The following is a 21,408-nucleotide window of genomic DNA, read 5'->3' on the forward strand; positions in this document are numbered from 1 at the left end:
TAACCGATTTAGCCCTGGCCAATCCCCCCTTGTGGGTACGTGCCAAAAAATTTGAGGACATCATCATCATCATCATCAGGTAAGTACCAATTAGTGTAAACGGTTTTGTTGCAATTAGAGTCCAAGCGCAGACCTATTATTCAGTATGATGAGGTGGGACGGCCACTGCTGTAGCAGGCACGTCGTTGCAAAAAACCTATAAACAACCGGCTTAAGCCCGTTCTACATGGCACGAATTTCTCCTGCGATTTCGCAGCTGCGGCGCCACTCATGCGGCAAGACGATCTATTTTCCCTGTTTTCAGTGCTGTGACAAATTGCGAAATGCCAAGGGGCGTTCCCAGGAGAAGTTCGACTGTTCCAAACATTCCACAATTTGCCACCGAAAAGAGAATAGATCGTTTTTCCGCACAAGCGGCACCGCATATGCGAATTCGCAGGCGGAATTCGCACCATGAAGTACGGGCTTTACGCCGTTTAAACGTTCCGAATGATACATGTGAGTTTTTTTTAAATGAAGCAGATCCGCAACACGCGATTCAGAAACCACTACGAATGGGAACTGATATAAATGTACAACTCCACGAAAGCCTGCAAGTTTCAAACGCGAGCCACCACTGAAAAATGGTACAGTCTCTGAAATGGGCGTCTAGAGACACTTTCGGAGACGTCGATGGTGGCTGAGTCATCATTGTTGTGATCGGCCGGCACACCGTTGCGCTTTGAAGGTAGATGCTATGACAAGCTCTAAGGCTAGAACAGCCTCGAGTTCAGGAAAGCGCTGAGTGGAGGGGTTGAAACGTAGCAGTGCCTTGATGGCCAAAAAGAGCATCGGACTAAGCATATTCACAATGTCTGTCTGGTCGGTCTGACTTGCTGATTCATCATGGTGCTTAGGAGAGCGCCGTTTCGAGGGGGAGGATGCGTCCTTAGAACTAGGATCAGAAGGGAATTTTGATTTTTTGGTTGACGACGGTGCTTGTACGACTCTCGCATAAGACGTGTTCGGAGAGGTGCTACTCTGAGCTGGTGGATCATGCGACGATTGCAACGCATTTGCAAAACGAGGTCTGGGTTCGGCAAACGTTCGCGCCGACTAGGAACTTTGCTCTGCATTTGCTCCACACTACGAGCAAGAGTGGCCGCCTTTTTTGGGGGGGCAAGTTCCAAACGACGTAGGAATGACGCACAGTTAGCGCATCGTGGTTGGGCCCGTGAGGTGCAGTCTTTGTATGACTGACACCCGGAGCAAACTTGACATTGTATTGGCCCTCTGCAAGTTTTAGCGATATGGTCATACCTCTGGCATTTAAAATACTGCGTGGCTGTACCCATGAATTCCGTAATGGGAAAGCTACAGTAGCCAAGGAATACTCGTGCAGGAAGTGGCGTGCCGGACTTGAATTCTAGAATTACGGATCGCCGGTGGGTTTCAGCAACGACACTATCCTAGTTACGTGAATAGAAGACTTGCCTGGGAACACATACGACGCCTTGGTCACGTAGGTAGTTCCCAAGTTCTTCATCCGTGTATACAGGGTGTCCCAGCTATCATGCACCAAGATTTAAAAAAAGAGAAATAGCGTAACTCGAAGAAAACCTAGTGCATAATGTTTGCAGTACTGTGAAGAAGCGGAGAGTAATTTTTTCGTTAATGAGACTTAATTAATTAATTGTAATTAATTATCTAACTCGAGAAATACTGTCCTAATCACTAAAGTGTCAATGAGGCACTTGTAGGTAACCACGAGGGGCATCTAACTGCGCTATTTTCAGCGACAAACTAATTGCGTACTCATTTATTCTGACTGATAAAGGAAACCCGCGAAATATGAAAAATACCACGTGACGACGCTTACGCGCGCATTGTAAAGCAGCGTCCCCAAACAAAGCTGATTGAAAGCAACTGCTTCGCGTGTTACCCGCCCGAAGAGACAGCGCATCACCTTGATAATAGCATGCATGGAAGGAGCAGCAGCAGCAAGATTCGCGGGACGCGTGTGCAGATAAGGAACAAACTCGGTCGCGATTTCTTCTTTCTTTCTTTTGTCCATTTCATTCTGGCTAACTCAGAGGCAGCCTGTTTGAGGGCGTTGCTTTACGGTGCGCGCGGAGGCGCCGTCACGTGGTCTTTTTCATATTTCGCGGGTTTCCTTTATCAGTCAGAATAAATGTGTACGCAATTAGTTCATCGCTGAAAATACCGCAGTTAGATGCCCCTCGTGGTTACCTACAAGTGCCTCATTGACACTTTAGTAATTAGGACAGTATTTCTCGAGTTAGATAATTAATTACAATTAGTTAATTAAGTCTCATTAACGAAAAAATTACTCTCCGCTTCTTCACAGTACTGCAAACATTATGCACTAGGTTTTCTTTGAGTTACGCCTTTACTCTTTTTTTAAATCTTGGTGCATGATAGCTGGGACACCCTGTATAGAGGGACCGTTTGAATCCTTCCGTAGGTAGCCATGAAGGAGGCGGAAGCCGAGATTCAACCGCAATACAAGCAAGGGTTGACACCTGGAGAAGACCATTGGCCGCATATAGATAAGACACGCTGAAAAAAGGGCTGTCATCGTTGTTCAAGCGATGAATTAGAGCTTTTTGTTGTGCCGCGTCCACAACCTCCGCTGCGACGACGTTAGGGTTGGCTCTCCAGAGACTGCATCCTGCTTGAGCCGGTGGAAACACGACCGGAATGCCCATGGTTCGCTTCTTCTCATACAATAGAAGACTGAATGTCTGAGTCATTTCTTCCACGTTGGCATCTGGAGTGTCAGTATTCCGCGGAGTTCGGTCGATCGCACGCTTTTTTGGGGCTGGTGGGCTCTCTGGGGTTGTTGAGGCAGGTGTGTCACATGACACGGCTGAAGGTGGCTCGTTCGGTCCGGAGCAAGCGACCGTGTACTGGCCTAGCGAGCGAGGAGGACAGGTGCTGAAGACAGGAAGGCAAGAAAAGCGAAGAAATTGCAGGGCAGCTAGAGCAATCAGCAAAGCTAACCGACTTCTCCCTCTTCTTCCAAGTGACTGGCTGACTCCTCCTAATTTCAACTAATGTGTCCTTAACACGCGTTTGCTTTCTGACCCAGTCTGCTCTCTTCTTGTCCCTTAACGTTACACCAATCATCTTCCGTTCCATCGCTTGCTCAGTCATCCTCAATTTAAGCTGAACCCTTTTAGTGAGCCTCGAAGTTACTGCCCCGTAGATGAGTACCGGTAAGATAGTGGTGGTGGTACCACTGAAATGGCTCATACCCACTCAGGGGGTTTCGCCAGGAAATGGGCGCCTCACCGAAAGAAATTATGTAGTTTTTGTAGGGAAAGAAAAACATTTATATATTGGGATATATTAGTAGATGACTAGAGAAATAAAAGTAAGGAGATTATAGAAATAAATAGAAAAGGGTCTTTTCGCCTCCATCAGAAAAGCGGCCGCCATGGCCGGGAATCGAATCCGCGACCTTGTGCTCAACAGCGCAACACCTTAGCCACAGAGCCACCGCGGCGGGTTTATCTTTTAATTATTGATGCACATTAAAACAAAGTTAGAAAATTTTCTTAAGTTGCCGCTCTTAACGTTAATTGCGGACGAACCGCGGTTGGTGAGAACATCGGCGGCTCGATTTTGCTATAGGGGCACCGCCCGTAGACGGGGCCTGGTTATCCAGAGTAGTAGCAGAGATGCTAGTAATTGGCAGTACGCTAGACGTCGGTGTTGCGAATTGTGTGCCGGAACTGTGGTTCATCATGGATCAAAGATTGTGAACCGAGAGGCTGTTGTGAACGCAGAGGAACTTCTTGTTGGGGTCAAATTTCAGTTGGATGCGAGAGAGAGTACGGAAGAGTCGGCAGAGAAGGTCGGGGTGGTGTGCCGGGACGCTCCGAAGTACAAGCCGGGCCGTACGAGACTGGGCATGGGTACTTTCACTCCGTCGCCTTCACGGAAAATTGTCGGGAATCGGCTGGTGCAGCATGTTTGCAACTGAGGCTTGTGCAGGCTCAGTCTGCCTGATACCATACTTGTTAGCTCTTCTCTGAAGGCGAAAAGGATTGGGTGGTTGTAATATTCCGTCGTAGACCGCACGTGGCGGGTTGAGGGAGATGCCGAAAAGAAGCTGTTCTTTAACGTCGTGCACAAAATAATACAAGTTTTTTTGCTTCCTGCCATACCGGGATCAACTAGCCTGTGGAGACCACCCACGTCCTTCATGAACATAGCGGCGCTCTCGTTGGGTTCTGGGAGCCTTCTTCCAGAAGACGCCGTGCCTGGACGCAACGGCCGATGTTTGCGAAGTTCTCTTGAACCTTCCGATGAATGTCATCCTATGTGTGCATGCTTGCTTCGCTGTTTTTTATCCATGTTTTTGCATTTTCTTCGAGTGCGAAATAGAAGTTCCGGAACTTTTGCACCGCGCTCCACTAGTTGAACGTGGCGACAACCCAAAACTGTTGAAGCTAGTCTTTACTTCTTCGTAGCATCCGCGCGAAAGCAAGTGGGACGCGGAGGTACTGAATTGTTGCCGATGTAGGCATTGCTTCTCCCCTTACCTCCGGCTGCGAGTCCTGACGCTTTGGTGCGTACTCTGAAAGAGGGTTGTGTTCTGGGAAAAGAACGAGTTGGTGACGGCTGTTCCAATAACACGGATTGTGCGAAGTCCTCCAGGACTAATGTTAGACGAGTCCTGAGAAGTGGAAACACCCTCCACCAGTTCTGCGTCCTGCCAAATGGAGATGGCCTTTAGCTTCACACAGGGAAAGGGACTATATATTAGGCGATGTGGCCAGCTGTAGAGGCCAGTAGAGCGAGCACTGAAGGTGGTGGTCAGTTGGGCGCCCAAAGCATAGGCATTCGAGCCGCTGGCTAATACGTGTCTTCAACGTCGTCTTCTGTGGCATTTTCGAACAGCGTGCACATCACGTCTTGGGTGCTCAGACGGGGTGTAGCGGCTATGTCTGGGATGTAGATGTACACGTCACAATATTGACCAAACATTGTAAGCATTACCATCATCATGTGGAGAAATTGGACCAAAACATATTTAGCATTATTAGGAAATCTGGGGCTTTTCTGAAAATTCTCTCCTATACTTGCCAGCAAAGGCAAACCCCGCCTTAGTAGCCGTTCTCGGATCTTAAAAACTTGGAATTCAGCATTCTTTAATTTGACGGAGAAAAGCTTGACAGCTGGTTATACCGATTTTGGGGCCTGTTCTCGAACGTTTTCTAACACACGTCATTTTGATGGGAAAACTGCCCCGTTGCACAAAAAACTAAAATGCCCTTGAGAGCTTACGTTTTTGGAAATTAGACCAATTAGTAAGGCGATATGATACTTAGCATGCAAAAGATTTTAGCCTGAAACTGGCGCTATATGTGGAACGTCTGAAGTTTTGTTAAAGTTCATGGTTACAAGTTGTGGCCTATAAAAAATGCCTGGTAGGCTCCACCTCCAGATCGCAGTAGACGAAAACCATCGACCCGTAGAACACCAGGGGTCAGTTCATAAAAATGACGCCAAGCGCGAACTCGTTCAATCTTTTGACAATACTTATGACTAAATACTTTAACAAACACTCAACCCCTTTGACGGGTAAGTTCTGTGGGGATTTTAAAGCAGCGATTGGTTTATAAAAAGTCCCCGGGGAGTGCACCCCTCTTAAAAATTGCTGATTATACTGACGAGGGAAAGGAGAGATTTAAAGTAGGTACTAAATGCTGTTACTGCGCATTTGTCACACCACGTGTGGTGTAATCGCTTGTCAGAGCGTAGCGATAACACTGGGAGTGTGTATTTCCAACTTACTCACCACGTATTTCGTATGAAATAATAAGAACAAGCCGGTAACCTAGTTTGCGTCATCTTATTTCACAAGTAGAAGAAATGGCAAAACACATTATTTTCCATTTCATGTTCAAAAAGTCTCAAGGCGAAATTTAGCAGACGAATGTCCAAAAGACTTGTTTATAAAACCCCTTAGGCAAATGGATTGTGTCACATCCCCCAATTACACGAAATACTGCTGCATTCTGGTTACACGACACCTATTAGACATTTTGTAGCTTTTCTCAGCCGCGAATAACTCCCCTATGCGGGCCTGCAACATTGCCCATTCGGCTGAAGTGAACAGGCATAGTTTATAAGGCCACCAGCACACATACGTTTTGTGGCATTACTAAAGAGTGATATAAAGCTGTACGTTCGCTACTTCGACGCCGTTTATAACAAGTAAGACCCTATAAAAAGCGTGCTTTTTTATTTGTTTGTATCTCGGTGATCGCAAATTTTTCACTTAATTATTACTAAGCGCTGTTCAACACCAAAGAATATTTACAAAATGCATTCTACGTACTCTATCATCTCCACTTTTTTCGATTGAGGGTAGCAGGTCCACTGTCCACAGGTTTCTTTGCACTCCATGACTGAAGTGAAATATTGGTCGCGATAAAAGCAATATTCTGCAAAAAGGTTTACATTTATATGGCGTTAACAGCTTTTGGCACCTGTATAGGAAAACAACAAAACACGATATCTTTATCACACGCGAGTCCCTAGCCTTGTGCAAATCAAACCAATAGATTCTTAACGCGTAGCATCATTTGCCGTGTGCGGGACAATGCACCTAGTGGGAGGTTGCAACTGCGTTGGACTCAAAAGCACTTACACAGAAGGCAACAAATAGTTCAGCTCAGCAGAAGAAGCAGAACTATACGCCATTGGCAACGCTGTTCTCCACCTCTCCCAATGAACACCTTCCCACAATATGTATACTGACAACAAGAGGCCATGTCAACTGTTAGATTCCGGCTATACATCCTGCTAGGCGCCGCAGCTACTGAAACATATTCAAGGAACAGTGAACCTTTACTGGATTCCTGTCCACGCCGATGTTCTGGGAAACGGAAAGGATAATCAGCTTCCCTCGACACACATCCGGGCTTCAGCAACGGCTGCTAAAATCCGTCATCCGTCAAATCAGTTCCCCCACAACATAGCCTTAAATAATGCCGAACACCTAAACGTTAAATCCCAGAACCCCACGCTAATCTAATCTAATCTAACAAGCCAGCAGCAAGTGCTATTCCGGCAGGCACAAGGAGGAACACTCGTAACGTCAGTGAGGCTACGTCTCATCATATGTGACAGAAACACTCTTACGACCATGTTTACAGTGAAAACTCATCAATAACCAAAACCACATCCTTGGGAAGTGCCCCCAACGAATCCAAACGAAAAAAAGAAAATACACTGGAGAGTGGCTGACCTCACCTAGAAGAGAAGCGGAGCAACGCGACCCGATGGATTTTATTCAGGAAGCCGTCAGCAGAAACCTTGGCCGAGGCCTCTGAATCTCACAACGCTCTCTACAACTCCTTTCCTTCTTCAAGGATTTCAAGGATTATTAAACATTTTTCGGTACATACACATTGCACGTAGTTATTAGTACAGAAGGAGGTCCCAAAGTAAAACTGTCGGGGGGACCTCCTGTTAATAAATGCAAAAATGTTGTTAAAAAATATGTAGGCATTCGAGGTACGGGTCAGTTTAGCACGCTAATTGGATATGCAAACACTATTACAAAAAATTCTGCAATTATATCTCAGAAAAAAAAGGTTTGAGTACTATAAATAGGGGGAAGCACAAAAAGTATTATTCAGAAAAAAAGAAAAAAAAGTAAGCAAGCATGGTCTTAAATTACTGTGCAATGAAGAAGCAATATTTTGTACAAGTACTAAAGTTTCGCAGTTAGGTACGGATCAGTGTAACACGCCAATAAAATATGGAAGCACTAGAACAAGAAATTATACAATATTAGCTCTGGAAAAACAGGATTAACTACTATACGAGACTTTATTATTCGGAAAGATTGTTAAGCAAAAACGATCTTAAACTACTGTTGAATGAACGCATAGAATAAGACAATTTAATTGTTATTGGTAATGAATTCCATAGTTGAATGGGTGCGAAAATGGCTGTTTGTTTGCCGTAGTTAGTGTGAACCTTAGGCAGCAGTAGGTGAAGGCCTTGTGCAAATCTTGTGGGGTTGGTGTTTGTTAGGTGGGAATCTAAGAAGCTACTAATAATTATGCCATGTGTGCAGCCCGAAAGATGATAGCACCCAGTTTTAGTTGAAACGCAAGTTTTAGCGGTGGAATCTTCAGACTGGTGTAGATGGAAAGCGCCGATGCGTTGTAAGGGCTGAATGTAATTAGGCGAACTGCTTGGTTTTGTAAATGATGGAGACATGACAAATGAGTAGAATATGTGTTTCCACATGACGATACGCAGTAATTAAGGTGACTGTGAACAAATGCATAGTATAGAGATACCAGGATATGTTTCTGAAAATAGCTTCGAGATCTGATTAGTACGCGTATGCCAAAACCAATTTTTTTAAGTGATTTCACGTGGAGATTAAATTTCAGATGAGTGTCGAGTACAACTCCGAGGAATGTTACTGTGCGTGACACAGGAATGGCGGTGCGTTCAAAGCAAAGGCTTGGAACTGAAACTGGATGCTTATTAGAGGTATGAAATATTAAATATTTTGTTTTTGTGGGGTTTATCTGCAGTGCGTTTTTATTGCACCATACTGCAATATTTTCGAGGTTTTTGTTTAGCCTTGCTGTTAGGGCGTCTAGATTAGGATCACCTGTTAGTATTGTTGTGTCATCGGCGTAAAGAATACAAGTTGTGTTATTTAGGCATAGGCAAGTCATTAATATACACTAAGAAGAGAGGTGGACCTAAAATTGACCCTTGCGGAACGCCTTGATTTACAGTTATAGGTTGGGAAGTTGCGTCTAAAAGGCGTACCACTTCGGTCCTGTCTGCTAAATAGCTCCGCAAAAGTGTTAGAGGTGGCCCACAAATTCCGAGTGATTCTAATTTAGAAAAAAGAATTTTATGATTAATGGTATCGGAAGCTTTCGTGAAATCAATAAATACCACTCCAGCCCAGTGTCCTTTGTCAATGAGCTGTTTAATTTTATCTGTAAATTCTATAAGCGCAAGTTCTGTTGAAAGATTAGGGCGAAAACCAAACTGGCAGTTGGTTAGAAGGTTGAATTTAGCAAAATATGCCATTACACGATCTGAAATAAGCTTCTCGATTAATTTACTAAAGAACGGAAGAATAGTTATAGGGCGGTAATTAGCTAAAAAATTACGCTCTCCTTTTTTGAAGACTGGAACAATTTTGCCACGTTTAAGTTCAGACGGAAAAACGCCGGTCGTAAATATGTTATTGATTATGCTAGCAAGTACGGCGGACACGTCACGAGAAACTAGCTGTATTTTTTCCCTAATTATTACTTAGCGATGTTCAACACCAAATATCTGTTAATAAGATATCTGCTAATAAGATATTCTCTCTCTATCTCTCTCTCCCAGAGCGTGAATGGTGTAAGGTGCTGCAGTTGCAGAAAAATGCATATTTGCCGGAGTTAACACATTTTATAGTTGTAATAGTGTAAATGTGAACCAGAATTTTGAGACCAAGAAATACCAAAATTGAAAAGAGAAACTTACAAGCGTACTGTCAAAACAAAACTCGCACCTTGACAAAAGAACCTACACAAAAATAAAAAAAGTACGGAAAGATTACGAAAACGCGACCAACAAAAGTCCTAAAACGTGTAATGTTCTTAAGTTGCACAACAAATTAATTACAGCTTTCGGCATGCACAGCAATGTCCTTGTCATGGTGCATCGACTTGTGGGTAACAGATGCCGGCATTTACATAAGATTATGACTTTAGGTTTATGTACGTCACGCCGTAGCAGGCCTGGGTGCGTATATGCGTTTCCAAGTCAGTACAGCCAGCCGTCACCTGAGCTTGCTTATGGAGGTGGTATCACAGCACAAACGTACCTAAAGCATACAAAACCACCAGAACTGAAACAAATAGCAGCCAAAACAGACTAGCAACGGTTGCAAACCACGTCGTAGAATTATATTCAAAAGAAATAGCCGAAACCGACCGAAAAGGGGCGAACCCGCGAAAACGTACAAGAAGCAGTAGTTGAAACTGACCAAAGTCAACGAAAATACCCAAAATACAATTTATAAGGCATAAAGATCTCATAAATACATTATATGCGTGATAACAAATGTTACGATTGAAATGTGACAAACTTTGAAAATAAAAAAAAAGCGGTAACAGGATTTGAAGCCGGGTTAGGCTGTTTTCTTCGCAGGAGCGGAACTACTACCCTACGAGACCTTTTTTCTTTATTACAAGGGAGAATACGCTCAGACGGGACAGAACGAGGAATACATAGTCAAGAAACAAAAGAATACACTGAAGTTATTAGAAGCACATATACATCAAAATTCAGGCAAGCAAACAAAATTGAGGGCATGTCAGTAGACGTCATTGACCTGTTCTACAGTGTACCACAACAAGGTCTTCTGGACGCAATGGAATCAGCGATTGACAGGTATGGCGCAGTCAAGTTCATGAACAATGCTGGGTTGAGTGCTGCGGATTTTCTAGGGCTCATCAAGATGTATCTGCACTCGTTGATCATCGAGTTCCAAGGAGAGCTGTACTCACAGAAGGACGGCATTTGTATAGGTTCCAGCATTGTCCCTATGCTGTGTGACCTATTCCTCTCAAAAGGTGACCGAGCCTTGCAGGATGCCTTCCATGACATGGGGGTTATCAAGCGCTTCAGGTATGCGGACGACTTCCTTGTGTGTACTGAGATGGGGCGCTGCACTCGGGACAACGCGCGTAATATACTAGAAAAATTCCAGGAAGTTCACGAAGGACTACATTTCACCTTTGAGCAGCCCAAGGAGACCTGCCTGCAGTACCTTGACTTGTCGATAAAGTTTGGCAACTGTGTGGGCTGGATGTACAAGACACGTACAGAAAAAGGTTTGCTCCCGTATGCGTCAGCCCACTCAAAAACCATAAAACGAGGCATCGCGGTGTCATATCTGGCACAGGCCATCAAGAAGTCATGTTGTGACAACGTGCACGAGAGCATCACCCTGCAGAAAAAAAAGACTGAAGGGCGCAGGGTACCAGGAACAAGTCATTGCATCAGTCGCAGAAAAAGTGTTGAAGATGACGGGGAAGGGGCGAAAAGCCGAAAAAGACGGCAAAAAAATAAAAGCAGAAAAAGGCCCGTGGTGTTACCATACGTCCATGCTATATCGCACAGACTACAAAAGGTAGCCGCCGCACACGACATGCGCGTTGTCTTTTCAGCGCCCAACAAATTAAGGTGCCTTTGTACGAGAGTTAACAGTGAGGGACATGACGACACTACCGAACCGAGCTGTGGTGTTAAGCACGTGCAGAAGTTTGTTAAATGTGAGCAAGGTGTTGTGTACAAAATTTACCTTCCGGGCGGCAAGTCATACATCGGCCAAACTGGTCGCTGCCTCAATGAACGGCTCCGCGAGCACAAGTACGCGTGCTCGTTGATAAATGCGCCGAGCAACTTGGCACAGCATTGTGCAAGGTCTGGATGCACGCCTGAGTACCATAAAACGTGAGTCTCCTGAGGTCCAGAAACAAGATGCAGCGCGAGAAATGGGAAACATACAGCATGTTGTCTGGAAAAGAATGGGACTACGTCAGCGCACCATCTATCACATTAGCAAAAAGAGAAATAGACTTCTTGTCGCGCTAAGAACTGAGCATGCGCTCCTTGTAACACCATGTGCAGTTGTAATCTTTTTGTATCTTTTTTTGTATCTCTTTTTCATACAAGCACGTGTATATATATGTTCATCCACGTTAATAAATCAGTTGTTAGTTTGCGCTTCGTCCTGTGTTGTAGTCTTTCTCGTCCTTGTTTGCTAGTCAAAGTTTAAGCGCCCTCCATTCAAGCTACACAAAAGCGTTCAAAAGTGGGAACCAGTCAGGTGGTTGGTGAAGTGAATTATACACACTATGTACAAATGCCACAGTTTCTCGGAAATATGACTTAGTGGATCTTGGTGGCTCATCATGGCTATCACATAAGCGACATCGCCACAGACTGCACAAACCAGTCAACACAAACACGCCATAAGGCGGCTCACCAGAATAGTCAAATGGCGAAAACCGGATAGAGAAAGGCGTAATATCGATGTCTTTTCTGAGCATTCGCTGCAAAATGTCCCAGAAAAAGACAGCATCTCTGCAATTTACAAAACCGTGTTTTATTGTCTCTGGTCGAGAACAGAGCCGACAGTCTGTCGACCAAGCTATAAACAGACCTCCGTGTTTCATCCAAGTTTTAACAGGGAGCGTGGCAGTGTGTAATTTAAAGAAAAATGTTTTAACGCCTGGCGGAACACACATTTTACACACTCTATTGAGAACATGCTGGTACGGACACTGGAAGTACGGAGCACGATATAATAGTATGCGAAAAAGACCAGAAACCAGGGCATCGGAAATAGACTCGCGCGAAGCAGTAAACATCTACTCAAAGCTAAACCGAGCCTGTAAGAAGCGAAACGTGTCAACCACTTCTTTTAGAAACCTCGCGGCTTCGGGATTCTTCGACAGATAGCGAATACACCACAATATCAGAGGGAAAATTTGCAAGACGTATTTGCAGTACAGCTTTCAAAAAAGGACGTTGAACATCTCGAAAGTAGAACAAACGAGAAAGCAGCTGCCAAACAAAAAGATGAACAAGCCCAAGTCCCCCTCGCACAACCGGAAGAAAAAAGTTATCCCGACGCAGTGGCGCACTACACGAACACCAAACGAAGGTTGGAAACATTGGGTGAAAAGCCTATATCCTAAGTCGAGAGCAATGTAACACCTGTAGGACATAAAGAAGTCGGGTCACAAGAAACGTGTTACACCCCCGAGCACGAGAAAAGATGGACAGCTGCCATCGCCGCCAGTCATTCACTTGGCGCTGTGCATTCACCGCTTGCTCCGACCAATGCGAGTTAGACCAAGCGGTTCTGAGTGAATAAATTGAGGGCCACAAGCACGTAGACATAGCTTCAAACATGACCGTAGATGGCGCCACGCGTCACTTGGCTGACTAGGAAACGCCTATACGCGGCATTGGTCACCTCATTCTGCTGCACATCAACCTCTAGCGGATGGGGCCTAACGGAGCTGTGGCCCAGCGTCCACGATCATTACCATAGACAGTGAAAGTTCGCTTTCGGGCTGTGCGCCGTTTCAGCATACGGACATGAGTAGTGATAGGCTGAAAGCTTCGCTTTAAAAGCCATGAGAGCGGTCTAACCCTGTAAGCCCTTCATTTACAAAAATGCGCAACAGACGGATTTAACAGATATAATTGCCATGATACACTACATACAGCACATCCGTCATGATAATGCACTTTGTGCTTAAAAAAAAAAAACTTTTTACTGAGGTTCTATGGAGTTAAGAAAAAGTTAATTAAATTCATACTGTATGGACTGAAGTCCTAAGGAAGTCAATAAACTTTTTATTGCACAAGCTCAACCAACATTTAATTGCTTTCAAGACATCCTACCATCAAACTCCCAAAAACCAGCAGCCAATAAAAATTCAATAAACGTTGTATTGCAAAAATGCAACAAGAATTTTATTGCCCCTCAATATACAGTAATCCCTCGTTAACTCTAAATAAAACCCGCTGAAACGTTCGAGATAAGCGGAGTTTCTAGTTAAAATAAATGCCGAAAGTTTGTGTCCAGGTCACTCAAATGAGAGCTGAGGCTGGTAACAAACGCTCCACGACACCGGGGAGCTTTCGTAATAAAGGCAAAAATGTTCGTCGGAAAAACGAAGTTTTAATATTGCGGAAGAAAGAACTGCTCAGTGATCGCCCGTTTCGCGCTCGTATCTACTCCCAGCAAAACGTTCTCCAGCTGCTCAATGCATCGCATCAATTTTTGGTCTCCACCCCTACATTATACCTTGTTGCGGAGCAGGCGCAACATATTTGTTGTTTCTCTCGTTGTAGGCACTTCTCGAGCCTTCTCTGCGTCCGAATTATCAGCTGAATCATCCAAAGCTCTCTTCAATGATGCAGGCATCGGACAGCACTTCAGCAACGGGAACACCGGCCTCGTGCAGAGTAAATGTGTTGTTCACGGCCACGTTTGGCGCGTAGCAGGAGCTAAGCGTGGGAACAGAGACCTTATCAGCTATCTGTAGAAGAACTTGCTGTGCGCCCTCTCTGTCAACATTTGGAGATATTGGCGGTTTCCCCCAAAAGCCTTCGAGATAAAAAGGGGGCAAAATAATGCCTCCTATAGGAGTTAAAAGCACGGCAAAAACGTTTTGAATCAACCGTTATTCCGAGATATCGGAGTTATAGAGTTAACGAGGGAGTACTGTATTGAGTTTTAACAGACTCTCTATCGCCTCTTTATAGGGTCAATCGATTGATTGTGGGGTTCAACACGCCGACGCTACACAGCGGATGAGGCGCGCCGTAGTGGAGGGCTCTGGATTAATTTCACCAAACTGGGCACCTTTCACGTGCGCCGAAATCTCGAACACAGGGGAGTTTTCGTTTCATGCCTCCATCAGAAAATCGGCCACTCCTGCCGGAAATCAAAACCCCGTCTTTGGGCTCAGCAGCACAACGCCATAGCCACTGAGCCACCACGGTGGGTCTCTAAAGGGTCAACCGAACTCCTAGTTTGTAAAGTGTGGTCATTACGCAGGCAATGAAGTTTGTATTACCGACACTCATTATGCATTTCATTGTCTTCAATCTGTTAAGTTTTATCGGTCTCTGTATTGCGCCTCATAGCCCACCCACGTAGGTCTGATAGTTTATCGGTGCATATATGTGGGGTGATATTGCACCGGGTGCCCCACGCATAAACCGGGATCGCGCTATGGACGGCCCGCCGCTTTGTCTTGGGAACACGTAGGAGCGCGGTGGCGCCTGGGGTGACGGGCATCACCGCTAGACATTGCGAGTCACTAAAAAGCTCCGCTGTTAAATCTAACCCGGCAACCTGACTCAAGTCAACAGGATATTACAATTTTATGGAGAAATAATTGAGATACATGCAATAAAAACTCATCAGAAACTATATTAAAACTTAGCTCATATGTCGGGGAATGCTATGACTGGGCACAATAAGATTGTTATAGAAATATAATGCAGACAAATTTAATAAAAACCCGTCACTAACTGCATTCAAATCTGACTCACACGCGACAGGCTGTTTCGGCTACACTCAACAGGAACTGTATAGAGAGCTTATTGAAATTTTTTTATAAACACCTTACAAGGAACTCACAAGAAACTACATTCAAAACCCGTAAGGTCTATTGACTTGGCGCTGTAGTCTTTTAGTTAAAACTAGCTAGGTAATTTCTAATGAAAAATCAGTAGATATATTCCATAAATTGCTAACAAAACGTTTGCAGGATACTTTCGAGCAATCGTGCTTAACAGGTTTTTTTAAATCTCGGTAAGCGTTTTTTGTGAGAGATTGGCGAAAATAAACTAAAGAACATTGTAAAGCAAAAAAATTAATAAGAGTATTTTACTCATCCGTAATTGCGGCTTCCTAAAACTCGCAGTGAAGACAAGCGGCGCAAGAAAGCTGCACTTTAATAGACCAAACTCTGAGTATCTGCACATTTTAGCTGGGGCTGGTCCACAACACACACGAAGTGCTGCTTGGCGCTGTGAGCCTACATTTAGGGTATGCGAAGCAATTTTTAATATAGAAAGTATCAGCCAGCAATTTTGTTATTAAACAGCCAGAGTTCTACAATAGGAGAGGTGCCGCTACTGGTGTGCAATATTCTGGAACTGAATAGAACAGCTAAATGAAAGTCAGTTGGCTTGTGCAGGTACTATTGCCAATTATATTCCCTCACCGCTTTGCCCCCGCCAATAGTGGGCGTATTGATGGAAGGCTGAGATAGGTGATGTTACCAACAAGTTATGTGGCCGGTTGTAACGGTAAAACAGGGTTGTGAGGATAAAGAGCACACCACATCACAAAATATGCACCGTGGTTAGGACCATGGGCTAGGCCGTGGTATGGCCAGTTTCGTTCTAATAAAACCCAACATAATCTTCCCTATACTCGCTTTTTCTTTTAGCTCTGTATGGAGCTCCAAGATATAGTCTTGATATTGTAGGCGTATGCGCGAAATACAGACCACATGCGTCTTTGGGGCGCTTGGGAGTGGGCGTGTATTGGTGCACATGCGGTGGTGGCATGTACAGTTCATGGCCGAGCGAGCGTGTTCCGGCGCGCCAAATAGTACGCACGCTTGAAAAGATGTAAGATAGGCGGGGGTACGCGTGGGGTGTGGTATAGCAAGGGAAAGGGGGGGGGGAGTTGACCGACCAGCTATTCAGCGCCACACTGAGGATGACGAGTAACCTAGCGACAAGGCATCTCGTGTTCCCTAGCGGAGTACATTCCGTCGTCTGCTCCTGGTATGCAGTATGGTTACCACCCGCCGCCGCTCTACAAGCAAATCATGAGTGTTCGGCCCTGTACGTACATGAAGAAGTGCTTGCATTCGGGCTAGTTGGTATTCCATAACGTTCATCTTAAGCGCAGAAAAAACAGGGACACAGTAGACGAGGACAAGCCTACTTCCAACTGAATTTTATTGAAACACGGGGAAATATATAGCAGCGAAAATACAAGAGATACAGAAAAGGTTAACATTAAACACAGAATAAAATAACGGAATCCTTGTCCTTCCCAAGGCAGCCTACCTTGCTAGAGTTCGGTTTCGTCGAGTGTACGACGCAATAAAACCGTTGCTGTATTTGTTAGAGACTACGGTGGCGTTTTGGGCGAGGTGACCCGGAGCTCACCAACTTGTTCAACGACGGAGAAATCTTCGATTCATCCCCATTTTCCTAGAATTTTAATTCTTTGCGGAGCGGTGGGATTGTGTCATCCCCTTACTTTCAGTTTTGAGTCTTTCTCCTTTTTGCATTGTTGATGCAAATCCCTTTCGTCTTTGTGGAGCCCACGCTACTATATTTTCATATAGCGACCTGGAACTATCCGCAGCAGAAGATATAGGCGATATCGCGCACGATAAACGGCCTCGAATGCCGGACTTGAGCTTTGCGCTCTCTAGATGACGCTGCACGAATGATCAAAGCGGAAGCTTTCTTAGTGGGACCGATGGCGTCCTGTCAATAAATTAATGCATTTCCTCAAAGGCCGCTTGGTCCACCGAAAAGCTCTGACAATATTTCTGGACACACAGTGCTTCCATTCCGTCAACACACTTACCTGAAAATGCCGGAAAGGAGCGGTTTTAGTTAAGACATACACGCATCGATCACGAATAAGATAAGATAAGATAAGATAATCTTTATTTCCTCCAGAAGAAACTGGAAGGTCGTCCGGGCTAAAAGCTGCTAAAGACAGCTTGACAGTGGCCCGGAAACCCTCACTTGGTAGGGTTCAAAAAAGGGGAAAAAAATCACTCATAACGAAAGCAATTGAAAGAGTACATCCTGCGTACGTAGTTCACAATAAGCTGAATTCGAAAAATTATACAAGAATTATGGTTTCAAAATTCACAATTCGTACAAATTAACACAGAGAGACAGAATGAGGAGTACATCTTATGTTAAGGCTCAGTGGCTAAGGCGTTGTGCTGCTGAGCACGAGGTCGCGCGTTCGATTCCCGGCCGCGGCGTCCGCTTTTCTGATGGAGGCGAAAAGCAAAACGCCCGTGTGTACGAGATTTCGGCGCACGTTAAAGATCCCCAGGTGGTCTGAATTAATCCGGAGCCCTCCACTACGGCGCGCCTCATCGCCTGCGTTGCGTCGGTGCGTTAAACCCCTACAATCAATTAATCTTATGTTGTCTTACATTTGTCTAATAAACCACGTAATGGTTATCGGTATACATTAGGTCTTTCGAAGATTCATCTACTTAAGGCACGAAAAATCGTTACAAGGATTAATTGTTCGTTTCCGATATGGGTCTTTGAAGGTTTGACAAATAAGTGGATGCACTTCCAGCGAAGGCAGGACGCACTTTTAGCTTTCGCGCTTCTCTGAACGTTTTGAAGGCAGGGATGGTAAAGTTATTGGCCCTAGGGTGTTAAAAGAAACTAAGAAACCGCACGAATCACCCATTTATTCCTGCACTTCTCGTCGGAACCTGCAGCCTTGTTTTCTTCCCTGCAACAGAAGCTAATCGATGCGGCCTAGCACAGCAGTCTCTGTCATTTGCTCCCGCCAGCAAGGGTACGCATGCTTACAAGCGCCAGCGCATAGTAATGGTCACCTGTTGCTACTCCACGAATACTGGCTTGATGAAATATTTGCGTCACAGTGAGGACAAAAGTGACGCAACTTTTGAGAACTTGGTGCTTGGTGGTTAGGCTTTGGGACGTCCAAAGCGTTAGTAGGACCGTTAGATAGAGGTGGGTGGAAATCTTTAGGAGAGGCCTTTGTCCAGCAGTGGGCACAACCAGGCTGATGATGATGATGATGATGATGAATAGTGATGGCAATGGAGTGCATTCAAGAATAAATAAAAGGACTGGCGGGTTCCAAGGAACAGCCGGCGGAATGCCTTCCCTTTGCTCGCCCATGCGTTCGGCGACCGCCGAGAGCGGCACCGCTCCATGGTGACAGCAGGTACTAGGAAGACCGAGCGTCTCGATTCTTCTTGGTGCTATCGGGCGACGTTTGTGACGACGGGCTACGCCATCTCCAAAAATACTGCTGTTGTACAAAAGGCCAGTACCGGAAGCGGCGCGTTCATTTGAACAAGGAGGGTGGCTGACTAAGAAAGCGCACCAACGTTACGGACAAAGACGAAAAACGATGGGGCACATTGCAAAACTCTTGACGCATGGTCTCATTGGCATGATTTGGAGTCACGGGCGGCCTTTTCTTGGACAACTCAAGCCAGTGACAGCGGCGGTGTTGATTGACAGATCGCAGTTGTTAATGTCATGTCTGCTCAGCGGCGTAATCACGGGCCCCGAGCCTCATTCTGACTGCTCAGTGGCCCTGATCTGCAAAACCCTGGACCCATCATGAGAAAGGGTACGGATGTGAGAAAGGCGACGAACGTAATACGTGAGAGAGGCGGTTGTGCACAGGGTGATTCAACGGGCTGTACATCTCAACTACAAATTGTCGGAATCTACACTCTAAGAAATCGGTGCAGGTGGGCTTCACGACGACGCCCCAGAACGACCACTAAGTGCGCTTAAATGTGCGAATTTGACGAATGACGAGGCTCAGCATGCGATTAAAGTAAGAAACTAGGATGTGCGCTGGGACAACTGCGCAAGGCGCGCGTGTGCAGCGTTGTCCCAAGGGGCACCGGTGCACGTACATTGTGTGCATGCCCCTTATGTGCACAAGGGATATGCGAAAAGCTCCGCGTTGTGCATATCTAAAGCCGGAGCAATGCGGACGTACTGAGCCAAGCCACAAGTTTGCGTGGTAGAGGGACGAGATGCTCACTCATTTTGTAGGAAGAGCAGTGAAATATTGTACAGTAGTTGTTCCCATTTAGCTGTATCGAATCATTTCAAGGAAGGTTAAAGCAGTAGATGGTTTGAATATTTGAACTTACCTCCGCGAACTTCCACGTCAAAAGCTGTTACAATTTTCGTAAAATCAAAGTCACTGGCTTGATTAGTTGGCAGCCAGATAAATACATGGACAAAGAGAACGTTGAAGAGCATTGCACCTCTTTGCGTGGATAGGCTTCTGAAGGAATTCTGAAAATAAAGCGGTGTGAAATATGACAGTCACTACATATAAGCTGCAGATAGCTGAATCGTAAAAAAATTGGCCGCGTATCTGCTCCCTTCGTTGCAAATGTCGGCGAAACACGATTAGTCGACTCGCGCCAGTGGCAAGTAAATGCCTCCCTTACTTTCCCGCTCACCTGTCATGCTGTTCCTCTCCCGTCTCGTTCATCCCAAGGTAACACACTAGAGGTTTGTTCAAGTCAATTTAAATTTACTGCGTTCCACTGCTCCATGTCGGGTGCCTCGATGAAAGCGCTGCCATACGGTGGAGACGCGGGTGAATCGAGGCACCCTACTACAACGTTTATAGAACCACATTGCCCCACTCCACGAGCGTTCAAAGGGGAAGGTGGGACATATCCAGTGGAACCTTTCAGTGCTGTTGCAGTTTGATTTTTTCAAATGTCGCTAGGTAGCGTGGGAAACAGCAGGCAAAGGTTTTCTGCAGTTGATGTAATATTTTATTTGCTATCGCAAAAAACAAGCATCCGTGAACTTTTTAGTGACGGAACACTGCAAATATCACTCTTGTATTGATTTACTGCCTTATATTTGCACAGTGTCTTGTTCTTGTTCAACAATGTTGACAAGTATAAACCTTAACACCGGACTTAGACGTTTAGATTGGATGTGGGTATAAAATCTGTTGCGCAGCTTCTGTTTCACTAACGCTGCGTGGGGAAATCGAGTCACAGACAGACAGACAGACAGACAGACAGACAGACAGACAGACGAACAACATACAGACAGACCAAAATTTCCGCGTTGAAGTAGCCGAAGAAAGACTATCGTCTTTAAAATTAAAGCAGTTTCACTCAACGTGAAAGCTGCGGGTAGTGCACAGCAGTGGTTCACCACAGTGGCTGTGGTGCCCTTCTCCGCTAATTGCTACCACCCCTCACTCTTTTACCCTCTCTGTCTCACTCCTCCCCTGATGAATTGAACAGAGGTTTGTTCAATGCCATTGAATTTTCGGTCTCCACATGCTCGCGCGCCTTCTCTTCGGACAGCTTTCGTCCTTTTCTTAATCTGTAGTTTGTTGTTATGGCTGGAACCGCTGGATCGGGAGTTCTGTTATTTTTGTGCTTGCTTACATTTGGGACGTGCTGGAATCTTTCGGCGCAGTTCTTAAAGCGTCGTTTTTTTTTCTCAGAGGCCGCTCTTTTTTCTTGGTTACTATCGTTAAAACCAATCCAATGAGCATTCCTAACTAAATGGATGTGGGGATTGCCGGTAAATTACTTATGTTTTGCCTCAAATGTAACCGCATTTTTTTACGCTAAATAATGGGGACATGTATGGCAAGTGCCAGCGGTTACCCGAGTTTCGGAAGGTTCTGCATAAAAACCTCTGGTTCCAGCATCCGTTTAACTTTTGGCCGGAAGGCTTAATCGAGGGAGAAGCAGGTATCGTTTCGAAGCCTCTGTTTGAGTGCGTGACGACGTGTGACTGCGGTGGCTAGATAGCGTGACATTGGACTGACTATGACGACCAGCCGGGCCTCCTAAAGTGTTCTGCACTTAAAAACGTACGCACTGCAGCCACTAAATTCTGGGGCTTTTAATTAGAAGCGTGAGATTAGTGAGCGTAACCCTGTGAGCCATTTCTTTTCAGAAGTAGCGGTGCTAAATATGTTATGCCACATGAATGGCAGAGACGCCTTTTATAATGGTGGCGAATCGGAAAGCGTAACGTGCGCTTCGAGTT

The 21,408-nt window shown here is 45.3% G+C and overlaps 1 protein-coding gene across 1 annotated transcript in view; it reads right to left on the reverse strand.

Moving 5' to 3' along the window:
• LOC144139470 (uncharacterized) overlaps positions 1-19,664 on the reverse strand; it is a 53,216-nt gene extending 33,552 nt beyond the window's left edge. Inside the window, exons 1-2 of the mRNA XM_077671805.1 lie at positions 19,521-19,664; positions 6,353-6,458 (exon numbers count right to left, since the gene is read on the reverse strand). Of these exons, the coding sequence (XP_077527931.1) occupies positions 6,353-6,458; positions 19,521-19,632 (218 nt within the window). The 5' untranslated portion in view covers positions 19,633-19,664. The remainder of the gene's footprint in view (positions 1-6,352; positions 6,459-19,520) is intronic.
• Between the last annotated feature and the right edge of the window lie 1,744 nt (positions 19,665-21,408).

This window comes from Haemaphysalis longicornis, unplaced genomic scaffold, assembly GCF_048455015.1.
Source record: "Haemaphysalis longicornis isolate Haplotype H1 unplaced genomic scaffold, Haemaphysalis longicornis Haplotype H1 scaffold_5, whole genome shotgun sequence".
In the NCBI taxonomy this organism is placed as follows: Eukaryota; Metazoa; Arthropoda; class Arachnida; order Ixodida; family Ixodidae; genus Haemaphysalis; species Haemaphysalis longicornis.